The sequence below is a fragment of the Salvelinus sp. IW2-2015 genome, linkage group LG37 (genome assembly GCF_002910315.2).
Source record: "Salvelinus sp. IW2-2015 linkage group LG37, ASM291031v2, whole genome shotgun sequence".
In the NCBI taxonomy this organism is placed as follows: domain Eukaryota; kingdom Metazoa; phylum Chordata; class Actinopteri; order Salmoniformes; family Salmonidae; genus Salvelinus; species Salvelinus sp. IW2-2015.
Genome location: NC_036876.1, coordinates 11,445,911 through 11,471,931, shown reverse-complemented (window position 1 = coordinate 11,471,931; position 26,021 = coordinate 11,445,911). Strand labels below are relative to the sequence as shown.

The following is a 26,021-nucleotide window of genomic DNA, read 5'->3' as shown; positions in this document are numbered from 1 at the left end:
GTTCAATGGCTGTGATGGTAGCGACACTATTGTAGTTAAAATAATACAATAATACAATTATACAAAATTAAAATATTCCCAAAACACGCAGCTTGAATGCAACAAGGCACTGAAGTAACACTGCAAAAAAAACATAGGAAAGGAATACACTTTTTGGCTGAAATGCAAAGTCTTATGTTTGGGGCAAATCCAACAACATCACAACTGCCTCCTTATTTACAAGCATGGTGGTGGCTGCATCATGGTGTGGGTAAGCTTCCCTTTAGCAAATATTGGGGATTTCTTCAGGAATAAAAAACAGGATGGAGCTAAGCACAGGCAAAATCCTAGAGGAAAAGTTGCTTCAGTCTGCTTTACACCAGAGACTATGAGAGGAATTCACTTTTCAGCAGGATAATAACCTAAAACACAAGGCCAAATCTACACTGGAGCTGCTTACCAAGAAGACAGTGAATGTACATGAGTGGCCAAGTTACAGTTTTGACTTAAATCGGCGTCAATACTTCAATATTGCTGTCTAGCCATGATCACCAACATCTTGACAGAGCTTGAAGAATTTTTTAAATAATAATGCGCAAATATTGCACAATCTGGGTATATGAAGCTCTTATAGACTTATCCAAGAAGACTCACAGATGTAAGTGATGCCAATAGGTTTTTCTAACATGTATTGAGTCAGGGAGCTGAATACTTAATGCAATTACTATATTTTAGTTTTTAAAATGTTAGAATCTTTGTTCCTCTTTGACAGAGTATTTTGTGTAAATTTGACAAATTACAATTCAATCAATTTGAATCCCACTTTATAACACAATAAAATGTGAAGAAGTCCAAGGGGTCTGAATACTTTTGTAAGGCACTGTATTTACAAATTCATCATGATACACAACTACTTTTGAGAACAGAGAGGACGTGGCTGTCTGTCACGTCATTAAAAAAGACTAAACAGAACTGTAAAAAGGGATAAAAATCGTATTTTGGAGGACTGTAATGTCTTTATGGTTCACTTCATATATATTCCATTCCTTTTTAATCAACCATCCCATCTCTTAAATTCCTCAAATAGCTCCTCAGTCCCTCTTCAATTTCGTAACTCTTTATTGTCCTCTGTTTCCAGTATCCCTCCATCCCCGCACCTCTCATACTCCTCGTCTCTCCATGGCAGCAGGGGGTGCCTCTCTCTCTCCGTCCCTCCTCTCCCTTTCTCCTCCTCCTCCAGTCCTCTCCCCCCGTACCATTCTGAACAGGTAGCGGCTGGCCAGCTGTAGATCCCACTGATAGCGGGACAGGATCCTTAGGCAGTCGTCACGAGAACACAGGCTCAGAGAGTGCAGCTGCTCCATCTGAGAAGGAAGGAGGGAATGAGAGAGAGAGAGAGCACAAGGTTGGTGCATCACATTTAATATTACATAATTTTTGCATTCTTAGTAAACTAGGTTGGTCGATGGAGAATACATTTTGAAGTACATGGAAATAATATATGTATTAAGTATGAATTAGAGTAATTCTGTCTAACCTTGAGTTGTTGCTGGGCCCTTATAGGGTTCCATTCATTGCAGTGAAGTGCGTTCCGAACCTCCTCATTGGTCACTCCATGCACTGCTTCCATGACCTGACCAATCAGACTAGAGGACCTTAGAACGTCAGGCCAATCACAAAGCCTGAATTCTGTAATATGTCTAACAACTCAAGAACTAAAGATCATACATCCATTCAATACCTGTGCTATGAAGCCTTCCCTGGTGTGTTGTACTTGAGGCGGGTACCTCTCCCTCTCTCGTTCCCTCACCACCCACTCCTTTTCACCATCCCTCTCCTTGTTCCCATAGTCATCCAGTGCTGGTTTGGACCATGCCATGTGGGCCATCTTGCACAGGTCACTGCCCCCCATGGTCTGCTGCAGCTGGGGCTGGGGTGGCTGTAGCATCTGCTGCTGTGGATGCTTTTGAGGTTGTGGAGGCCACAAGGAACCTGGGGATGGATTTACAGGCCTCCGATCTCGGATCAAGGCCACCTGGGGAATCTTGATGCGTTTGAGGTTGGGCGGGAGCGGTCGAGGTGGGGGGTTGATGCTGGCCTCGCTGAACCGATGGGGATCCTGCTGCACCACAACGCTGCGGGCAACCATGGCGTTGGCGAGGGGTCCACGACGGGGGTCCACTTTGACCCCTCCTAAGGTCCTGCTCTGGGGACCGCTCAGGACAGACTCCAGACTCCTGGTCATACCTGGGGACAGATGGATAGTTCTATTAAACATACAGTACCAGTCAAAAGTTTGGACACACCTACTCATTCAAGGGTTTTTCTTTATTTTACTATTTTATACATTGTGAAATAATAGTGAAGACATCAATACAATGAAATAACACATATGCAATCATGTAGTAACCAAAAAGGTGTAAAAAAAAAGCAAAATATATTTTAGATTTGAGTTTCTTCAAAGTAGCTAACCTTTGCATTGATCACAGCTTTGCACACGCTTGGCATTCTCTCAACCAGCTTCACCTGGAAAGCTTTTCCAACAGTCTTGAAGGAGTTCCCACATATGCTGAGCACTGTTGGCTGCTTTTCCTTCACTCTGCGGTCCAACTCATCCCAAACCATCTCAATTGGTTTGAGGTCGGGTGATTGTAGAGGCCAGATCAGATGATGCAAATGATACTCCATCACTCTCCTTCTTGGTCAAAAAGCCCTTACACAGCTTGGAGGTGTGTTGAAAAACAAATGATAGTCCCACTAAGCGCTAACCAGATGGGATGGCGTATCGCTGCAGAATGCTGTGGTTGCCATGGTGGTTAAGTGTGCCTTGAATTCCAAATAAATCACTGACAGTGTCACCAGCAAAGCACCCCCACACAATAACACCACCTCCTCCATGCTTCACGGTGGGAACCACACATGCAGAGATTTCTACTCATGTTTCTTGGCCAAAGCAAGTCTCTTCTTATTATTGGTGTCCTTTAGTAGTGGTTTCTTCGCAGCAATTCGACCATGAAGGCCTGATTCACGCAGTCTCCTCTGAACAGTCGATGTTGAGATGTGTATGTTACATTATTTGGGCCATCTTCTGTATACCACCTCTACCTTGTCACAACACAACTGATTGGCTCAAACACATTAAGAAAGAAAGAAATTCCACAAATGAACAAGTCACACCTGTTAATTGAAATGTATTCCAGGTGACTACCTCATGAAGCTGGTAGAGAGAATGCCAAGAGTGTGCAAAGTTGTCATCAAGACAAAGGGTGGCTAATTTGAAGAATATCAAATGTATGTGTTATTTCTTAGTTTTAATGTCTTCACTATTATTCTACAATGTAGAAATAGTAAAAAATTAAAACCATTAAATAGGTTTTGACTGGTACCGTTTTGACTGGTACTGTATACAGTATATGTATTTTGTACAAAATAACTACAGTGTACAGCATGTTGAGGGTGGTTTTCCCTAGGTGATATCAAACTTGTGACCCTCTGCTCTTGAGGCTAGTACACTACGAAGGGTACCAAAGGTCTAAACAATTAGAAGAGTTGTAATGTGCCCAATTAGCTATAGATTGCTACCCACAAAACAATTATATCTGTGGATTGAATATTAGCTAATATTATTTGGAGAACATGTTAGTATCAGTCATATAATAATCAAATAAAGAGTAAATAACTTATTGAAGTTGGTACCTGACATTTTCTGTAAATTGGAGCCGCCCTCTCTCTCTCTATTTGCTGGGCTTCTTCTCCAGTTTACTCTCCTGAAAAGGTCAGAGGTCAGCTAAAAACACAGTATTCAAACAAACATGGGTCATGGTTGTACACTGACAATAACAAAGGTTCAAGGCATTCATCTTACTTACTCTGTAAGATTTGTATACCACCAATAGTGGGCCACCAACAAAGACGCAAACAAATGCAATTTTCACTTGATTTCTATCAATATATGACAACGGATATCTGTAATGCTAAACAAGACAAGGCAACAATGTGGCATTAATGACAGCAAACATAGTCAGGAACACTGGCTAGCATATAGCATGATGATGCTCAACAGCTATATATCAAAGAATCATCAAAAAGTGTAAACTTTACTGACTCGTCGAGGCGTTCCGGCGTGCCCCAGTTACGGTCGGGGTGGGTCTCACTCTGCCCCGTGTGCTGCAGACTGCCCTTCAGGGGGGGCGAGATGAGGCTTGATGCAGCGACGGGGGCTGTGGTGGGAAGAGCAGGGACGCTGCTGGGGGCGGAGAGGGAGGGTGCAGCCAGGCTCGGGGGGAACCAGCCCACTATCAAGGTCCTTTGGTTCTGGCCCTTCCACTCACACAGCTCCAGACTACAGGAGGAGAACCATACAGTCAAATCATATAAGCCACATATAAGCCAAATATAAGCCACATGTAGGTATACAGTAAGCGAAATAAAAAAGACATGGATACAATTTGAATGGTCACATTAAGAAAAGGCAATCATACAAGTCCAACAAATGACATAACAGTTTATTGATGATTTATGAACTGCATATTCACAAAAAATGTACTCTCTATAAACTATTATAAAACTCTCTTATAAACTTTCTTGACACCCTTTTACATAGGACTCTCTGAAAACTTTAGCAAACTTGAGTCAGATCTTCAAATCTTTTATTCTTGGCATCTGACTTGAAGGCCTTAGACCACCCCTCTCAAGAATTACTACAAGGTGGCAAGAATGTGAGGATTAGGGTTAACAGTCAATGCAACGGAATTCAGGTTTAGAAGTTTAGCTCTTTGAAGCAATATGTCTAAATTGAACAATTAACCTCTGTTTCTTCCTATCTATTTTTTCCATCTTCCCATCCTTCTTCTCTCTTACCTATGGTCTATGATGGTCAATAGGTCGTTGGACAGGAGGGTGAGTTTTCTAGGTTCCACAAAGTCCCTTACAGCACACACCTCCAAAGGCTGAGCCTGGATAGAGAGGGAAGAGGGGAGAGGAAACCATTTTATGCCACTGTCTCGTAGTCCAACTGCCTTTATTTTGGTCACTGGCCATATTGACTCTTAAATGCTAATGAAAACATGCTTAGGAGCCACTTGATTAGAGTGTATTAAGTGAGTATAATGCAAATGTGAGCATACATTTATACACATATAATAAATGTACAAAAGTTTGGGAACACCTACTCATTCAAGGGTTTTTCTTTATTTTTACTATTTTCTACATTGTAGAAAATGAAATAACACATATGGAATCATGTAGTAACCAAAAAAGTGTTAAACAAATCAAAATATATTTTATATATAAGATTCTTCAAATAGCCACCTTTTGCCTTGATGACAGCTTTGCACACTCTTGGCATTCTTTCAACCAGCTTCATGAGGTAGTCACCTGGAATGAATTTCAATTAACAGGTGTGCCTTGTTAAAAGTTCATTTGTGGAATTTATTTTCTTCTTCATGCGTTTGGTTTGAGCCAATCAGTTGTGTTGTGACAAGGTAGGGGTGGTATACAGAAGATAACCCTATTTGGTAAAAGACCAAGTCCATATTATGGCAAGAACAGCTCAAATGAGCAAAGAGAAATGACAGTACACTCATTATTTTAAGACATGAATGTCAGTCAATACGGAACATTTCAAGAACTTTGAAAGAGTTAATTAGTTACCAGCCTCAGAAATTGCAGCCAAAATAAATTCTTCACAGAGTTCAAGTAACTGACACTTCTCAAAATCAACTGTTCAGAGGAGACTGTGTGAATCAGGTCGTCATGGTCGAATTGCTGCAAAAAAACACTACAAAAGGACATCAATAAGAAGAGACTTGCTTGGGTGAAGAAACATGAGCAATGGACATTAGACCGGTGGAAATTTATCCTTTGGTCTGGAGTCCAAATTGGAGATTTTTGGTTCCAATCGCCATGTCTTTGTGAGATGCGGTGTGGGTGAACGGATGATCTCCGTGTGTGTATTTCCCACCATAAAGCATGGAGGAGGAGTTGTTATGGTGTGGGGGTACTTTGATGGTGACACGGTCTGTGATATATTTAGAATGCGTGCTCAGCATATGTGGGAACTCCTTCAAAACTGTTGGAAAAGCATTCCAGGTGAAGCTGGTTGAGAGAATGCCAAGACTGTGCAAAGCTGTCATCAAGGCAAAGGGTGGCTGATGCAACACTCCATCATTCTCCTTCTTGGTCAAATAGCCCTTACACAGACTGGAGGTGGGTTGGGTCATTGTCCTGTTGAAAAACAAATGATAGTCCCATTAAGCGCAAACCAGATGGGATGGTGTATCGCTGCAGAAGGCTGTGGTTGTCATGCTGGTTAAGTGTGCCTTGAATTCTAAATAAATCACTGATAGTGTCACCAGCTAAACACGCCCACACCATCACACCTCTTCCTCCATGCTTCACAGTGCAAACCACACATGCAGAGCTCATCCGTTCACCTACTCGTCTCACAAAGACATGGCGGTTGGAACCAAAATCTCAAATTCGGACTCATCAGACCAAAGGACAGATTTCCACTGGTCTAATGTCCATTGCTTGTGTTTCTTGGTCCAAGCAAGTCTCTTCTTATTATTGGTGTCCTTTAGTCGTGGTTTCTTTCCAGCAATTCGACCATGAAGGCCTGATTCACTCAGTCTCCTCTGAACAGTTTATGTTGAGATGTCTGTTACTTAAACTATGTGAAGCATTTAATTGGGCTGCAATTTCTGAGGTGCTGGTAACTCTGATGAACTTATCCTCTGCAGCAGAGGTAACTCTGGTTCTTCCTTTCCTGTGGCGATCCTCATGAGAGCCAGTTTCATCATAGCGCTTCATGGTTTTTGCGACTGCACTTGAAGAAACTTTCAAAGTTCTTGAAACTTCCCGTATTGACTGACCTTCTTGTCTTAAAGTAATAATGGACTGTCGTTTCTCTTTGCTTATTTGAGTTGTTCTTGCCATAGTATGGACTTGGTCTTTTACCAAATAGTATACCACCCCTACCTTGTCACACACAACTGATTGGCTCAAACCCATTAAGAAGAAAATAAATTCCACAAATGAACTTTTACGGCACACCTGTTAATTGAAATGCGTTCCAGGTGACTACCTCATGAAGCTAGCTGAGAGAATGCCGAGCGTGTGGAAAGCTGTCATCAAGACAAAGGGTGGTTACTTTGAAGGATCTAAAATATATTTAGATTTGTTTAACACTTTTTTGGTTACGTGGTTACATGATTGCATATGTGTTATTTCATAGTTTTGATGTCTTCACTATTATTCTACAATGTAGAAAATAGTAAAAATAAAGAAAAACCCTTGAATGAGTAGGTGTGTCCAAACTGTTGACTGGTACTGTACATATATTTACAGTGTTACCTCTGCGACCAGGGTGGTGAGCTGGGAGAAGGTGGGTCGGTTGGAGGGGGTGCAGGCCCAACACTTTCTCATCACAGAGTAGAGTTCCTGAGGACAGTCAGGGGGTCTCTCCATACGCTGTCCCTCCAGCTCCACACGCCAGAGGATCTGAGAGAAAAAAAAGAGTGGGGAACGTTTAATGACAAAGACATTGCATTGTTGTGATATTGAAGATGTTTGTGGACACAAACACACACACACCTACACAATATTGAATATTTGATTTGGTACAAAAGGCTCAAATATTTCAGAGGTCATACAAATGCTTGGAGCCTTGTGTCCCCTTGAGTCATGGTTCAACTTAAAGTGCTCTACCTACAAGGTGTACGTGACAAATCTGACTCATTAGCTCTCGTTACGAACGCTCATTATTTCATTCCCCTTGTAAATTGTTTGGCGCGTTCATGTTCCCCATATACTGTATTTAGTATTTAATTTATCCTAAATGTATATATTGTTATTTTCCTCTTTTGCCAGTATCATCTCCTAGAAACCAATTCCATGAGCAGCAGCACTTAACAAGAGCTCGTCCTTAAATTGTAATTTTTGTAATAATGTGTATTATATGTTAACAGTTGAGTTATTTTAGTGCATTGCTGTGTTCTGCCCATCTAGAGGAATTGGAAGATACTTTTGTGGAAATAGTTTGGAGAGGTTTTGAGAGATTGATCGACTTGGTTCTTGCAGGACTCATCTGCTGAATCAACAGGCAACACAAGGAAGGAATGGGATAGGGGGACCATAAACCCAACAAGGACAACAAGAAGAATTAGGACATCGACAAAACAAACACAAAACCAACAGAGGGAGAAAGAGGAAGGATTTCTGAGGGATTTCTGGAGGATAGTTCAGGCCTTGAGGGAAGCAAGCATTCAGACGAACAAACGAACAAGCAAAAGAACACTGGGAAAGGAGGTGGAAACATTCTGAACATTGAGAGCGTGTCTTCATTTCTGTGTAATGTGTTGTGTCATTGAAAAACACATTTCATATCTTTATTTGTATTATTCATAAAACTGCATTGTTTAGAAAGTGCATTTATCTATAGGTGCATTATTTAAACAAGTGCTTCCATCAAGAGACACGTCACATCATTCTAGAGCATAGTGCATTGTTTAGAGGTCACCACGGAGAAGAAGATGGATGCCTTGTCTAAGCATTGTTTCAGACGCCTTGCCATCACGTACCCTGAAAATGTTCCAAGTGAGTCAGAAAAAAAGAAATTCAAATCCCCAGAGACTCCGAGGGCAGACTTCATCCTGAAAGTGAATCAAGGAAATAAAAGTAGACCTTCTGTTCTACACGGATGTTCCCAATGCTTGGCACACAGTTAACTCCTCATTGGTTGATTTAATTCTTACTAGTAACCCCCAGAAATATTTGTCTAGTGGAGTATTTGCATATGATCTCAGTGATCATTGTCCCATAGCATGTATTACAGATATGAAACAAAAAAATACTAATCCTCGTTTAATTAAGAAGAAAGATTTTAAAACGATTTCTCTTCAAGGGTTTTTACACGACATGTTGTACTCTGAGTTAGCCACTATCTCCTGTATTCCTGACACTGAGTTGGCTCTAGAAAATGTATCCTCTATATTTATTCCTCTGGCAGATAAACATGCCCCTTTTAAACAATTCAGAGTCAAAGATACACTATATATATATATAATTATATACATACGTACCGAGTTCCAAACTACCTCTGGAAGCAACATCAGCACAAGAGCTGTTCATCGGGAGCTTCATGAAATTAGTTTCCATGGCCGAGCAGCTGCACACAAGCCTAAGATCACCATGCACAATGCCAAGCGTCGGCTGGAGTGGTGTAAAGCTCACCACCATTGGACTCTGGAGCATTGGAAACGCGTTCTCTGGAGTGATGAATCACGCTTCACCATCTGGCGTAATGCCAGGAGAACCCTACCTGCCTGAATGCATAGTGCCAACTGTAAAGTTTGCTGGAGGAGAAATAATGGTCTGGGGTTGTTTTTCATGGTTCAGGCTAGGCCCCTTAGTTCAAGTGAAGGGAAATCATAACGCTACAGCATACAATGACTTTCTTGACGATTCTGTGGCAACAGTTTGGGGGAAGGGCCTTTCTGTTTCAGCATGACAATGCCCTCATGCACAAAGTGAGGTCCATACAGAAATGGTTTGTCAGGATCGATGTGGAAGAACATTTACTGGCCTGCACAGAGCCCTGACCTCAACCCCCTTGAACACCTTTGGGATGAATTGGAACGCCGACTGCGAGCCAGGCCTAATCGCAAAACATCAGTGCCTGACCTCACTAATCCTCTTGAGGCTGAAAGGAAGCAAGACCCCGCAGCAATGTTCCAACATCTAGTGGAAAGTCTTCCCAGAAGAGTGGAGGCTGTTATAAAAGCAAAGGGGGGACCAACTCCATATTAATGCCCATGATTTTGGAATGAGATGTTCGATGAACAGGTATCCACATACTTTGGTCATGTAGTGTAGATCTACCCCTTGGTTTTCTTCTGAGTTATCTGAGCTCATTCAGATGAGAAATCAGGCCTGGGCCAAAGCAAGGAAAACTGACTCTGTAGTGGACTGGCAATCTGTCAGCCAATTGAGAAACAGATGTACTCTCTCGATTAAGAAAGCTAAATCAAGCTACTTTTTAAGCTCTATCTCTGATTCTGCTTCTAAATTTGGAAAACAGTAAATGCTCCTAGATTTTGGAAAACCCCAGCGGTGGCTGTGTACAAATTCCTCTTCTTTCCTGCCTAAGCAAGTTCTGTCTGACTCTGGCATCATAACAATGTGTACAGTGTGTCTACACATACCTGTCTGCCAGATAGCCCCCGCCAAGGCTCCTCACAGTAGGTGAACATCTCCCAGAGAATGACCCCAAACATCCACACATCAGAGGAGTGGGTGAAAGAGCCCACACGCAGACTCTCTGGGGCACACCTGGAGGGAGCGTGGGAGGAGAGATATGGAGAAAAAAGAGAGAGAGAGAGAGAGATGGAATTACCAAAAACTGCCAATCATTTACCAAAGAAAATTCCATAGTAGTGATATCTCCCTTCTCCCCACCGGCTTCCATTCGGTCACACTGTTAAAGAATAAATGACTCATCATTGATATATCCACCCACAAACACCCTGATGTTCCCCTTCAGCTCACCAGGCGAAGGGGATGCGTCTGTGGGCCGTCATCACGTACTGGTCTGTCTCCTGGCTCAGGCCCCTCATCAGACCAAAGTCCCCAATCTTCACCATCTCCCTGGAGGCCAGCAGAATGTTCCGTGCAGCCAGGTCCCTATGGATGAACCTGGGGGAGATATAGCACAGGCCCACTATACCGGCTACAACCAGGAATGGTTCAGCATTTTCATTGGCTAGAAGTGTCTTCCTTCCGCCTCTGCTGAAATTTCATTGGCATTACGGAAATTCCAGTCCATTGTGGAAAAATATATGCATGAAGTTGGTCAGAGGAATTGTTGACGTTTAGGGTTACAGTGAAGTTAGTGGTTAAAATTGCATATTTGGTTGTAGTCTGTCTGTAGAGTGGGACTGTTTCGTGCCTCACCTGCGACCCTCCAGGTACTCCATACCGGCTGCTATCTGGGTGGCGAAGAGCCAGAGACGTGCCAGGGGGTACTCGTGCTGGCGAGAGCGCAGCATGTCATACAGGGACCCCAGACAGGCCAACTCTGTCACCTGGGAGGAGGAGAATAGGGTTTTAAAGTGACTTCTTTACACTACATGTTCCCTCCAATTCCCTGAGTGAATTCTGAGACAGACATAACATCTGAATGACCGTTCAATGTTTATTTAAATTTGCATGCCTGTATTTCAATAGCAATTCTACCAATTAGAATATTAGCATATGCAAGGCCCATGCATGAAAGGATTACAACGCAGAAATAGGAATAATACTAAATATGTTTTGTAGTCCACCTTGAAGAGGATAGAGAGAATTCTCACCATCTTGAGGGGCTGTGTGAGCACCACTCCGTAGAGGCGGATGATGTTGGGGTGGTCTAGAGACTGCATGGTGGTCACCTCCTGGAGAAAGTCTGTCATGGTGTCTGTCTGTCGGGAAAGACTACTTTTCAGAGACTTCACTGCCACCGGCAGCTGTCATGGCAACAGAAAGAAGAGGGGGAAGGATGGAGGAGTTAGGTGTACTGATAAATACCATTTGGTAAAGATTATAATGTAATTTAAATTGATTGGGAATATACAGAGCATTCGGAAAGTATTCAGACCCCTTGACTTTTTCCATATTATGTTTTGTTACAGCCTTATTGTAAAATGGATTTAAAAAATGTTTTGTACACACAATACCCTATAACGCCAAAGCAAGAACAGGTTTTTAGAAATGTTTGCTAATTTATAAAAGATAAATAAACTGAAATATCACATTTACATTCGTTTTCAGACCCTTTACTCAGTACTTTGTTGAAGCACCTTTGACAGCGATTACAGCCTAAAGTCTTCTTGGGTATGACGCTACAAGCTTGGCACACCTTTATTTGGGGAGTTTATCCCATTCTTCTCTGCAGATTCTCTCAAGCTCTGTCAGGTTGGATGGGGAAAGTCGCTGCTCAGCTATCTTCAGGTCTCTCCAGAGATGTTCGATCGGGTTCAAGTCCGGGCTCTGGCTGGGCCACTCAAGGACATTTAGAGACTTGTCACGAAGCCACTCCTGCGTTGTCTTGGTTCTGTGCTTAGGGTCATTGTCCTGTTGGAAGGTGAACCTTCGCCCCAGTCTGAGGTCCTGAGCGCTCTGGAGCAGGTTTTCATCAAGGATCTCTCTGTACTATGCTCCGTTCATCTTTCCATTGATTCTGACTAGTCTCCAACTCCCTCCCGCTGAAAAACATCCCCTCAGCATAATGCTGCCACCACCATGCTTCACCGTAGTGATGGTGCCACGTTTCCTACAGACGTGACTCTTTGCATTCAGGCCAAAGAGCTCAACCTTGGTTTCATCAGACCAGAGAATCTTGTTTCTCATGGACTGAGAGTCCTTTAGGTGCTCCTTTTATGTCTGTCTGTGTTCCTTTTACTGAGGAGTGGCTTCCGTCTGGCCACTCTCCATAAAGGCCTGATTGGTGGAGTGCTGCAGAGATGGTTGTCCTTCTGGAAGGTTCTCCCATCTCCACAGAGGAACTCTGGAGCGGGTTCTTGGTCACCTCCCTGACCAAGGCCCTTCTCCCCAGATTGCTCAGTTTGGCTGAGCGGACAGCTCTAGAAAGAGTGTTGGTGGTTACAAACGTCTTCCATTTAAGAAGGATGGAGGCCACTGTGCTCTTGGGGACCTTCAATGCTGCAGACAATTTTTGATACCCTTCCCCAGATCTGTGCCTCGACACAATCCTGTCTTGGATCTCTACGGACAATTCCTTCGACCTCATGGCTTGGTTGTTGCTCTGACATGCACTGTCAACTGTGGAACCTTACATAGACAGGTGTGTGCCTTTCCAAATCATGTCCAATCAACTGAATTTACCACAAGTGGACTCCACTGGAAACAAGATGCACCTGAGCTCAATTTCGAGTCTCATAGCAAAGAGTCTGAATACTTATGTAAAAAAGGTATTTTTACATTTATTTTTAATAAATGTACAAACAATTCTAAAAACCTGTTTTCACTTTGTCATTATGGGGTATTGTGTGTAGATTGATAGGGGGGAAAAGTGTTTAATCCATTTTAGAATAAGGCTGTAACGTAACAAAATGTGGAAAGGGGGGAGGGGTCTGAATACTTCACGAATGCACTGTACTTCAATGCAAATTATTTTTGATTTCTGTTATGCAATTTCTATTGATCCTTTTGAAGGTACAGTATCTTGCCCTGTGGCTTTCTAAACTGTCAACCTAGCTCTGCCTTTTACTGTTGGTGAGTAAAATAAAAGTTAAATACTGTCCCACCAGAAGCAACATACATTTGAACATTTATACGTTTAAAAATCCACTCACCACTCTCCCAGTGGGGGTCTGCCACTCTCCTCTCTTCACCACGCCGAAGGAGCCCGTTCCCAGCTTCTCCCCCAGAGTCAGCTCATCGTCCTGGATCAGACAGGTGAGGGCCCGCCCCCCTTTCTCCTGGCCTGACCCCACACTGCCCCATTGGTCACCTCCCTCCGGACCACACCCACTGAACGCCTGGGGGACCAACAGATCAACATGAGTGACAGGTGAGCATTCCAAATATTATGTTGTGTCAATCAATAATGTCTGGTACTTATTTCAAAGAACTCACCACTACCTTGAAACAAATGGTGTACAATAGTAAATTGCATTCTGGAGGGACTTGAGAGATGTTTAACCTTTCTTTAACTAGGCAAGTCAGTTAAGATCAAATTCTTATTTACAATGACGGCCTACACCAGCCAAACCCAGGCGACACTGGGCCAATTGTTGCCCTATAGGACTCCCAATTACAGCCAGTTGTGATACAGCCTGGATTCGAACCCAGGTGTCTGTAGTGATGTCTCAAGCACTGAGATGCAGTGCCTGAGACCACTGCGCCACTCGGGAGCCCCATGTAAAGGTCTTACCTTGGCCATCCACGATTTGGGCCTCACGCTGATCTTGTAGTTTTTTAAAGCCTCCCATAATCTTCTCTGTCCTACATGTAGACAAATATTCGATATAAAAGATATGGCCATACAACATACAAACAAGGGTTACACTTCACATGAATACCCTCTTCATAAGGGCATTTATAATCCCATGTGAACTATTCATAGTGCATTATAATGCACAACATAGGGGCTTTTCATATGAAGTGTTACCAAAAATAGCTATAGAATCATTTTTTAAAAGGACAACAATAACCACAGTGTACTGACCTGGTTTGCTGATGCCAATCTGTTCGAGGTCAGACTCCTTGACGTAGGTGAAATGCTCTACGCGGGTGATGTTGAGGCTGTCCCGGACACGCGGGTAAAACCTCTCCAACTGGACCTCGGCCAGGAGGTGGTACAGCCACTGAGTGTCCTGTTCCATCAGCATGACCCTGCGGGTCACCACAGCACTAGGCAAACTGGCGAACCAGGGACCCCCATTGTATGTTAGCAAAAACAATTATTTTCACTTATTGTCTTATGAGGTGAATGATAATGACAAGGAGAAGTAATCATAATTTGAAAATGAATAGATTGGGTACATAGTTTTTCATTATTCTGACCTCCCCACATTGCATTTGGAAGAGGAAGTGTAAACTCTAAGGGCTGATTAGCTAGAAAGTTATAACTCAAAACACATTTTTGCTTAAAGCAGCAGTTTAGCTGATTTAATTAACAAAGGTTAGCAATGTGTTGGCTAACATTTACAGTTGAAGTCGGAAGTTTACATACACTTAGGTTGGAGTCATTAAAACTCGTTTTTCAACCACTCCACAAATGTATTTTTAACAAACCATAGTTTTGGCAAGTCAGTTAGGACATCTACTTTGTGCATGACACAAGTCATTTTTCCAACAACTGTTTACAGACAGATTATTTCACTTAAAATTCACTGTATCACAATTCCAGTGGGCCAGAAGTTTACATACACTAAGTTGACTGTGCCTTTAAACAGCTTGGAAAATTCCAGAAAATGATGTCATGGCTTTAGAAGCTTCTGATAGGCTAATTTACATCATTTGAATCAATTGGAGGTGTACCTGTGGATGTATTTCAAGGCCTACCTTCAAACTCAGTGCCTCTTTGCTTGACATCATGGGAAAATCCAAAGAAATCAGCCAAGACCTTAGAAAAAAAAGTGTAGACCTCCACAAGTCTGGTTCATCCATGGGAGCAATTTCCAAACACCTGAAGGTACCACATTCATCTGTACAAACAATAGTACGCAAGTATAAACACCATAGGACCATGCAGCCGTCATACCACTCAGGAAGGAGACGCGTTCTGTCTCCTAGAGATTAACGTATTTTGGTGTGAAAAGTGCAAATCAATCCCAGAACAACAGCAAAGGACCTTGTGAAGATGCTGGAGGAAACAGGTACAAAAGTATCTATATCCACAGGAAAACGAGTCCTATATCAACATAACCTGAAAGGCCACTCAGCAAGGAAGAAGCCATTGCTCCAAAACCACCATAAAAAATCTAGACTACGGTTTGCAACAGCACATGGGGACAAAGATCGTACTTTTTGGAGAAATGTCCTCTGGTCTGATGAAACAAAAATAGAACTGTTTGGCCATAAAGACCATTGTTATGTTTGGAGGAAAAAGGGGGAAGCTTGCAAGCCGAAGAACACCATCCCAACCATGAAGCACGGGGGTGGCAGCATCATGTTGTGGGGGTGCTTTGCTGCAAGAGGGACTGGTGCACTTCACAAAATAGATGGCATCATGAGGAAGCAAAAGTATGTGGATATATGGAAACAACCTCTCAAGACATCAGTCAGGAAGTTAAAGCTTGGTCGCAAACGGATCTTCCAAATGAACAATGACCCCAAGCCTACTTCCAAAGTTGTGGCAAAATGGCTTAAGGACAACAAAGTCAAGGTATTGGAGTGGCCATCACAAAGCCCTGACCTCAATCAGATAGAACATTTCTGGGCAAAACTGAAAAAGCGTGTGCAAGCAAGGAGGCCTACACCCTGATTCAGTTACACCAGTTCTGTCTTCAGGAATGGGCCAAAATTCACCCAACTTATTGTGGGAAGCTTGTGGAAGGCTACTGGAAACGTTTGACCCAAGTTAAACAATTTAAAGGCAATGCTACCAAATACTAATTGAGTGTATGTAAACTTCTGACCCACTGGGAATGTGATGAAAGAAATAAAAGCTGAAATAAATAATTCTCTCTACTATTATTCTGACATTTCACATTCTCAAAATAAAGTGGTGATCATAACTTACCTAAGACAGGGAATGTTAACTTGGATTAAATGTTAGGAATTGTGAAAAACTGAGTTTAAATGTATTTGGCTAAGGTGTATGTAAACTTCCGACTTCAAATGTATGTCCAAGTCAAGAAAGCTTACCAGCGGCCAGCGGCTCTGGCACTTTCACCAGTCCAGTCATTACCAGTGATAACCTCAAGGGAGGATGCTTTTCAAGCCAATTACAAGAAACAGCGCCATAAGCATTGCCTTGATGCTTTTTCACCAGCAGATGCACCAATTGAATATGCATAATTTAATTGAGAATTCACTCATGTTGTTCAGTGGAGGGACATTAGAGAAAGTCGAAGAGCTGTAACCAAAGGAGGCAGTACCTTTTCTGAGTTGCAATTTAATAACGAGGCAGCCTGTTTTACAGTAACTAGCTATGTTCACAGTTCACACACAGGCCTCTTGTCATCTCATATCATTGTCTGTCTGTGGACTTCCGCTTCAGGGAATTGCAGCCATAAAACAAACAGAGTTATCAGAGAGAAGGGTGAGTCAGAGGCCTACATTCCTGTGTCAAGTACTCTGGCAAACTCTAACCAGTTCTCACATATACAGTTGAAGTCGGAAGTTTACATACACCTTAGCCAAATACATTTAAACTCAGTTTTTCACAATTCCTGACGTTTAATCCCAATTCATTCGACCCGCACTGTCAACTGTGGAACCTTATATAGACAGGTGTGTGCCTTTCCAAATCATGTCCAATCAATTGAATTTAACACAGGTGTACTCCAATCAAGTTGTAGAAACATCTCAAGGATGATCAATGGAAACAGGATGCACCTGAGCTCAATTTCGAGTCTCATAGCAAAGGGTCTGAATACTTATGCAAATAAAGTATTTTTTATTTTAATCCATTTCAGAATAAGGCTGTAATGGAACAAAATGTGGGAAAAGTCAAGGGGTCTGAATACTTTCCAAAGGCACTGTACATTGAGTATGTCCACAGACACAGACAGACAATGCGAACCACCACATTTTACCATGGAAAGGTGACTGGGAATATGGCTGAATACAAACAGTGTAGTTATTCCCTCCGCATGGCAATCAAACAAGCAGAATGTCAGTATAGAACAAAGTGGAGTCGCAATTCAACGGCTCAGACACGAGACGTATGTGGCAGGGTCTACAGACACTCACAAACTAAAAAAGGAAAACCAAGCCATGTCACGGACACCGGCGTCTTGCTTCCAGACAAACTAAAAACTTTCTTTGCCTGCTTTGAGGATAATACAGTGCCACCGACGCGGCCCACTACCAAGGACTGTGGGCTCTCCTTCTCCGTGACCGACGTGAGTAAGGCATCCCTAGCCGCGTCCTCAGAGCATGCGCAGACCAGCTGGCAGGTGTGTTTACGGACATATTCAATCTCTCCCTATCCCAGTCTGCTGTCTCCACATGCTTCAAGATGGCCACCATTGTTCCTGTACCCAAGAATGAAAAGGTAACTGAACTAAATTACTATCGCCCCGTAGCACTCACTTCTGTCGTCATGAAGTGCTTTGAGAGACTAGTCAAGGATTATATCACCTCCACCTTATCTGGCACCCTTGACCCACTTCAATTTACTTACCACCCCACTATGTCCACAGACGTTGCAATTGCCATCACACTGCGCACTGCCCTATCCCATCTGGACAAGAGGAATACCTATGTAAGAATGCTGTTCACGGGCCTCCCGGGTGGCGCAGTGGTCTAGGGCACTGCATCGCAGCGCTAGCTGCGCCACCAGAGTCTCTGGGTTCGCGCCCAGGCTCTGTCGCAGCCGGCCGCGACCGGGAGGTCCGTGGGGCGACGCACAATTGGCCTAGCGTCGTCCGGGTTAGGGAGGGTTTGGCCGAACAGAATGCTGTTCACTGACTATAGCTCAGCATTCAACACCATTTTACCCTCCAAGCTCATCATTAAGCTTGAGGCCCTGGGTCGCAACCCCACCCTGTGCAACTGGGTCCTGGACTTGCTGATGGGCCGCCCCCAGGTGGTGAAGGTAGGAAACAACATCTCCACTTCGCTAATCTTCAACACTGGGGCCCCACAAGGGTGCGTGCTCAGCCCCCTCCTGTACTCCCACGACTGCGTGGCCATGCACGCCTCCAACTCAATCATCAAGTTTGCAGACGACACAGTAGTAGTAGGCTTGATTACCAACAACGACGAGACAGCCTACAGGAAGGAGGTGAGGGCTCTCGGAGTGTGGTGTCAGGAAAATAACCTCTCCCTCAACGTCAACAAAACAACGGAGATGGTTGTGGTCTTAAGGAAACAGCAGAGGGAGCACCCTTCTATCCACATCGATGGTACCGCAGTGGAGAAGATGGAAAGCTTCAAGTTCCTCGGTGTACACATCACGGACAAACTGAAATGGTCCACCCACACAGACAGTGTGGTGAAGAAGGCACAACAGCACCTCTTCAACCTCAAGAGGCTGAAGAAATGTGGCTTGTCACCTAAAACCATCACAAACCTTTACAGATGCACAATTGAGAGCATCCTGTCAGGCTGTATCACCGCCTGGTACGGCAACTGACAACCGCAGGGCTCTCCAGAGGGTGGTGCGGGCTGCACAATGCATCACCGGGGGCAAACTACTTGCCTTCCAGGACACCTACAGCACCTGATGTCACAGAAAGGCCAAAAAGATCATCAAGGACAACAAACACTGGAGCTACTGCCCGTTCACCCGCTACCATCCAGAAGGCGAGGTCAGTACAGGTGCATCAAAGCTGGGACCGAGAGACTGAAAAACAGCTTCTATCAGCTTCTAACTCAAGGCCATCAGACTGTTCAACAGCCATCATTAGCACAGAGAGGCTGCTGCCTACATACAGACGTGAAATCATTGGCCACTAATAAATGGAACACTAGTCACTATAATTAATAATGCCACTTTAATCATGTTTACATATCTTGCATTACTCATCTCATATGTACAGTGGGGAGAACAAGTATTTGATACACTGCCGATTTTGCAGGTTTTCCTACTTACAAAGCATGTAGAGGTCTGTCATTTTTTATCATAGGTACACTTCAACTGTGAGAGACGGAATCTAAAACAAAAATCCAGAAAATCACATTGTATGATTTTTAAGTAATTAATTTGCATTTTATTGCATGACATAAGTATTTGATCACCTACCAACCAGTAAGAATTTCGGCTCTCACAGACCTGTTAGTTTTCTTTAAGAAGCCCTCCTGTTCTCCACTCATTACCTGTTTTAACTGCACCTGTTTGAACTCGTTACCTGTATAAAAGACACCTGTCCACACACTCAATCAAACAGACTCCAACCTCTCCACAATGGCCAAGACCAGAGAGAGCTGTGTAAGGACATCAGGGATAAATTGTAGACCTGTACAAGGCTGGGATGGGCTACAGGACAATAGGCAAGCAGCTTGGTGAGAAGGCAACAACTGTTGCACAATTATTAGAAAATGGAAGAAGTTCAAGATGACGGTCAATCACCCTCGGTCTGGGCTCCATGCAAGATCTCACCTCGTGGGGCATCAATGATCATGAGGAATGTGAGGGATCAGCCCAGAACTACACGGCAGGACCTGGTCAATGACCTGAGAAGAGCTGGGACCACAGTCTCAAAGAAAACCATTAGTAACACACTACGCCGTCATGGATTAAAATCCTGCAGCGCACGCAAGGTCCCCCTGCTCAAGCCAGCGCATGTCCAGGCCCGTCTGAAGTTTGCCAATGACCATCTGATGATCCAGAGGAGGAATGGGAGAAGGTCATGTGTCTGATGAGAACAAAAATAGAGCTTTTTGCTCTAAACTCCACTCGCCGTGTTTGGAGGAATAGAAGGATGAGTACAACCCCAAGAATACCATCCCAACCGTGAAGCATGGAGGTGGAAACATCATTCTTTGGGGATGCTTTTCTGCAAAGGACAGGACGACTGCACCGTATTGAGGGGAGGATGGACGGGGCCATGTATCGCGAGATCTTGACCAACAACCTCCTTCCCTCAGTAAGAGCATTGAAGATGGGTCGTGGCTGGGTCTTCCAGCATGACAACGACCCGAAACACACAGCCAGGGCAACTAAGGAGTGGCTCCGTAAGAAGCATCTCAAGGTCCTGGAGTGGCCTAGCCAGTCTCCAGACCTGAACCCAATAGAAAATCTTTGGAGGGAGCCGAAAGTCCGTATTGCCCAGCGACAGCCCCGAAACCTGAAGGATCTGGGAAGGTCTGTATGGAGGAGTGGGCCAAAATCCCTGCTGCAGTGTGTGCAAACCTGGTCAAGAACTACAGGAAACGTATGATCTCTGTAATTACAAACTAAGGTTTCTGTACCAAATATTAAGTTCTGCTTTTCTGATGTATCAAATACTTATGTCATGCAATAAAATGCAAATTAATTACTTAAAAATCATACAATGTGATTTTCTGGATTTTTGTTTTAGATTCCTTCTCTCACAGTTGAAGTGTACCTATGATAAAAATTACAGACCTCTACATGCTTTGTAAGTAGGAAAACCTGCAAAATCGTCAGTGTATCAAATACTTGTTCTCCCCACTGTATATACTGTATTTTATACTATCTATTGCATCTTAGCCTATGCTGCTCTGTCATTGCTCATCCATATATTTATATATTCTTATTCCATTCCTTTACTTAGATTTGTGTGTATTAGGTATTTGTTGTGGAATTGTTAGTTATTACTTGTTAGATATTGCTGCACTGTCAGAACTAGAAGCACAAGCATTAAAATCATACACACGCAATAACATCTGCTAACCATGTGTATGTGACCAATACAATGTGATTTGATTCTATTTGAGACAGACACATTGATGCAGCCTGAGGTGCTAGGGGCTAGCCCGGACAAGCACTTTCTCATGTCATAATAGATTCCCAAAGACAACTCCCAAACCCACACCCAAATATCACATCTGAGAAACTCCGTGGAGCAATTCTGCAGTAAAGACACGTGTGCAACCAAAAACTGACGTTATTTCTCACACACGTCCCATTGTTTTAAATACCCAGTACATTCAAAAACTAGATGTTGCTGTGTTTAAATATACAGTATATTACCACACTATGAGGTTTGAATAATACTGTGAAATTGTAAAACAAATATATGATAATGCCCTTTTAGTGTAAGAGCTGTTTGAAAAGACCGCCTGAAATTTCAACCTGTCACAAGGCGGTAAATTAGTTAATAGACCAATAAGAAAGAGATTTCCAAACCTCTCTGCCAAGAACAGCTAGTTTTCAGTTTCCCCCTCCCCACTCAGACCACTCCCAGAGACTCCTAACAAAATTCTTGCTTGAGAAATATATCTTTGCTAAGAAGCCTTTTTTGTCTCTTTTTGACCATTTTAACTGAAAACAATCATAGTAAGGTACCCAGAAATTGTTATCCAGAAATGATACACAGAAATGATTTGATATGAGATTTTTTTAAAACTGCTGCACCTTTAAGGTCATTTTGCTTTATGTACACATGTATAGATCTTTAACCCACTCAACTACTGAATAATTTTGGGTGGTAACTAACCTAATGTAGCAGGCATAAAATAAATGCCTAGATCCACTACATACTGGTTTTGACAAGAAAAATATAAATGTTTTGGTGGAGGTTCATTTTTGCACTGTTCAACCAATCCAGTAAATGTGGAAGCATCAAAAGCTCTCTTTCCATTTCCCCTGAAAACCTGAACACCCGGTTGTTACGGACTCGGCAGAGGGTAGGTGGCAACTAATGAGTGTGTGGAGAGGAGAGAGAGGAAGCTGGCGAGTTTTAGTTTGTTGTTGTTACTTAGCAGCCATCTATTAAGCTTGCATGCAGTCAGTATTTAGAAGGTTTGGGCCTATTTGCTCTGTCCATGAAGCATTTTGGAGGCTTTGTGTATATTCAAAGCTACTCAAGATCAAATGGAGATCCTCTAATGGGGTAACTGGAGACGTCTAAAAACCCACTGGACACATTATCCTTGACAAGCAGGGTTTCTAACAAAAACAGTTTGACAAAGAATCATAATGACACAATAAACTTGTATAACGTCTCCTTACAGAGAAAGGCTCTTGTAACAGAGAACGCATGGACTGACTGACTGACCCAACCAGTACTGTCACCAATCAGTCAACAAAAAAGTTTCCTGGAAGTTGAATAATTATTTCAGGTATACATGATGTCCTGAACATGCACTGTAACACCAAACTCTCTCAGCTATGACATAACTTTTCCCCTTAGTTAAATAAGTATCTGTTCATAAATCCAAATTCATGCCTAAATTGAGAAGCAAAACACTCAAAAGCTATACACTAATTCTTTGTCAAGAGGAGTTTATCCTGAGCTCGCTGGTACAGATGTAGGATCTTAATTTGATCACGCTGTTGCAGGAGAACTTTCGTGAAATGCAGGAAATGTAAAACTTGTGGTGTATTTGAGGTTTAAAAAGACTTCTGAAGTTTGTAATTCTGCAGTAGCAGTAAAGACACATGAGCAACCAAACACAGACATTTCAGACTTGATTTTCCCTTATGAAAAAGGCATCAAACCCTGGGAATTTCCATGCAAAAGGCCCCATGAGCACTAACACGAAGTTTATGGGAGCACATCAAATTTGGTGTCAAATGAAAGCTAAGAGTATATATTCATGACACGTTAAGGCATATATCAATTGTTTCAACCATTTTCCATCCTAAAAATGTTGAATAAGCAAAGGCTTTGATTTCATTTCTGGTCAAACAGGTGAAGAGCGGTCTTAGAAAACATCTAGTAGAGAAAGTGTTAAAAGGTATTATGAATACGTCAAAACACAGTAATGTTGACGTAAAGACCCCTGCCAACTAATATCAACATTTATATTTAGTTTTGCAGAAATGATTTGCCTTCTGTAAGTTTAAGAAATATTGCCTAGTGTATGGTCATTCTGTTACCAAAAACTCACATATCTTTAAGACAAAGAATTTTCACATTTTTCTCCCACATGAGGGAGGATAATGAAAGTTCACAGAACTAACAAGGAACGGTAGACCCACCAAATAGTTATAGTGTTTTAACTGATACAAATTTGGTTAAGGATTTATTAAGTGATTAAAACACTTAATAATTTTACTAAATCGGACCTCATTAGAATAATAAAACAGAGGGAGATTTTATCCCTTCTGTTACCAAACTTTACATCTGCACTGTTTCTCAAGTAAATGTGTTTTTGTAAAATGTTCAGTGGAAATTGTTAAAATTTGTCCCTGTGCATAGAGTTTTTTGGTTTCTTTAACTTTGTAATAAAAGTATTTTGTTTGGCATACTTTTAAAAGAGAAAAATAGGAGTCATTCTGTTATCGTGGAATTGCCACCTGTAGGCCTATATAAAATTTAAGTATTGCACAACTGTAATCTATTAGGTCAGCATTAGAATGATTATCCATTTCTCAACTTAGAACAAAAGGCTCTGAATTATCTGGTTCATGCACTCAAAAGTACGCCTTGGAGCTTACTGAAGCACGTTCAAGAACAATGAAGCCTTTCTCCAATATTTTTTTTATTTGATTAATTCTTGCCCATCGAAATCTCATTGCCATCTTTTCTCATATGAGTTAGCTATCCATAAAAGTAACTCTTTCATTTGTTACACAGGATTTTATATTAAATCAGTAAAAAGGGAGGGCAGAACATTCCCCAATAATGAATCAATGAAAGTAGACCTACAGGTGTTGGCCTATGTGTTATTTAATACAACATAGTCTACTGTAGACTTTTAGAATAAAGACTGTGGACTTATTGTATAGGGCAAGGCTGCTGTATGGTGGGGCAAGTTGATACTGAAGTTCAGTCAACGTAGATAAGAGCTAAATACTAACCGTCAATAAAATGACCCACGGTCCACCAGGGCCACGATCTTGCTTATTTATGAACCCAGCTTTCGGATATGCTACAACAAATCAATGTAATCCCAATAGGATCGTTAGACCTAGGCCTACGGATAATCCACATCACGTGCCATACTGTTTTTCTTAATTTCGTAAATAAATGATCATACTTTAGTTTTTTTTAAATTTGTCGGTTGTTTAATCTCATAGCAAAATATCCTCTCTTCAACTGGTGTCTCAAAAAACTTTAGCAACAGCATTCAGTGTTTTCTTTGGCTACCTGTCCACAGTGCTCTCTCCGCCTCTTCCTAGTATTTTCACTCCACCCCTTTTCAATGTCCACCTGTGCAACAATTGCCTAGCCACCTGCCTACACATAAAATAATTGTCATTTCACAATAATATATTACACACAATGTGGTGCAATCGCACAATAATTAAAATTATATAGGCATTAATAATCATAGATATTTTAATATAATATTTTCTACTCATTTGACCAAAACTTGAATCTGATTCAACTTCCTTTTTATGTCTGTGTTCACATTATTATATGTCTTGTTTGGATGATGCTGAAATGCGCCAGTAGCAATGAGTCTAGTACTATAGAGAAACAACTCTCTTTCTCTCTCTTAACCATACCTGTTTGCTCCATCATAACCAGTCTGACTAGATTTTTGCCTCTCACATGACCTCTGATTTGAATGTAAACCCAGACAGCAACACAGTGGAGTGCCCCCTCCTTGCACCTTGTACTTCCTGGCACTGGTGGTACAGTACCTCCCAGTCACCTCCCTCCCTCTCGCTATACACAACACACTAGAAAGGGCATGGAGATCCATTCAAAAGACCTTTCAAATAGGAGTGCTAATCAAAGAAGCCGTTTCCATTTCAAAATCAGTGTTAACTGGTTTTATTTCATGCCAATAACATATGGATATAGGCCAAGATGATATTGTATGATTATATTCAAATCAAATCAAAGTTTATTTGTCACGTGCGCCGAATACAACAGGTGTAGACCTTACAGTGAAATGCTTACTTACGGGCTCTAACCAATAGTGCAAAAAAGGTATTAGGTGAACAATAGGTAAGTAAAGAAAAAAACAACAGTAAAAAGACAGGCTGTATACAGTGGCGAGGCTATAAATTAGCGAGGCTACATACAGACACCGGTTAGTCAGGCTGATTGAGGTAGTATGTACATGTAGATATGGTTAAAGTGACCATGCACATATGATGAACAGAGAGTAGCAGCAGCGTAAAAAATAGGGGTTGGGGGGGGCACACAATGCAAATAGTGTGTAGAGGTCCTGAATGGCAGGCAGCTTAGCCCCAGTGATGTACTGGGCCGTATGTACTACCCTCTTGCGGTCAGAGGACGAGCAATTGCCATATCAGGCAGTGATGCAACCAGTCAGGATGCTCTCGATGTTGCAGCTGTAGAACCTTTTGAGGATCTCAGGACCCATGCCAAATCTTTTTCGTTTCCTGAGGGGGGAATAGGCTTTGTCATGCCCTCTTCACGACTGTCTTGGTGTGTTTGGACCATTCTAGTTTGTTGTTGATGTGGACACCAAGGAACTTGAAGCTCTCAACCTGCTCCACTACAGCCCCGTTGATGAGAATGGGAGCGTGCTCGGTCCTCCTTTTCCTGTAGTCCACAATCATCTCCTTAGTCTTGGTTATGTTGAGGGATAGGTTGTTATTCTGGCACCACCCGGCCAGGTCTCCTCCTCCCTATAGGCTGTCTCATCGTTGTCAGTGATCAGGCCTACCACTGTTGTGTCGTCTAAACTTAATGATGGTGTTGGAGCTGTCTCTTATACACATCTAGATGTGTATAAGAGACAGGCAGTCGTGGGTGAACAGGGAGTACAGGAGGGGACTGAGCACGCACCCTTGGGGAGCTCCAGTGTTGAGGATCACC

At 42.5% G+C, this 26,021-nt stretch overlaps 1 protein-coding gene across 2 annotated transcripts; it reads right to left on the bottom strand.

Moving 5' to 3' along the window:
* Positions 1 to 844: 844 nt before the first annotated feature.
* On the bottom strand, positions 845 to 24,349 carry LOC111960061 (activated CDC42 kinase 1-like). 2 transcript variants are annotated; one of them, XM_023981970.2, is made up of 15 exons: positions 24,083 to 24,349; positions 14,204 to 14,397; positions 13,910 to 13,980; positions 13,329 to 13,514; positions 11,328 to 11,480; positions 10,930 to 11,060; positions 10,525 to 10,671; positions 10,182 to 10,308; positions 7,333 to 7,479; positions 4,840 to 4,934; positions 4,085 to 4,321; positions 3,676 to 3,746; positions 1,721 to 2,226; positions 1,517 to 1,612; positions 845 to 1,343 (listed from the first exon to the last, which is right to left on the bottom strand). In XM_023981970.2, the coding sequence occupies exons 2-15, from the start codon at positions 14,364 to 14,366 to the stop codon at positions 1,140 to 1,142; spliced, it is 2,334 nt and encodes a 777-aa protein (XP_023837738.1). In that variant the 5' UTR covers positions 14,367 to 14,397; positions 24,083 to 24,349; the 3' UTR covers positions 845 to 1,139. The 2 variants fall into 2 exon arrangements, 1 of the variants encoding a protein (XP_023837738.1); XR_002876760.2 differs by having other exon boundaries at positions 1,255 to 1,343; positions 1,517 to 1,625.
* Between the last annotated feature and the right edge of the window lie 1,672 nt (positions 24,350 to 26,021).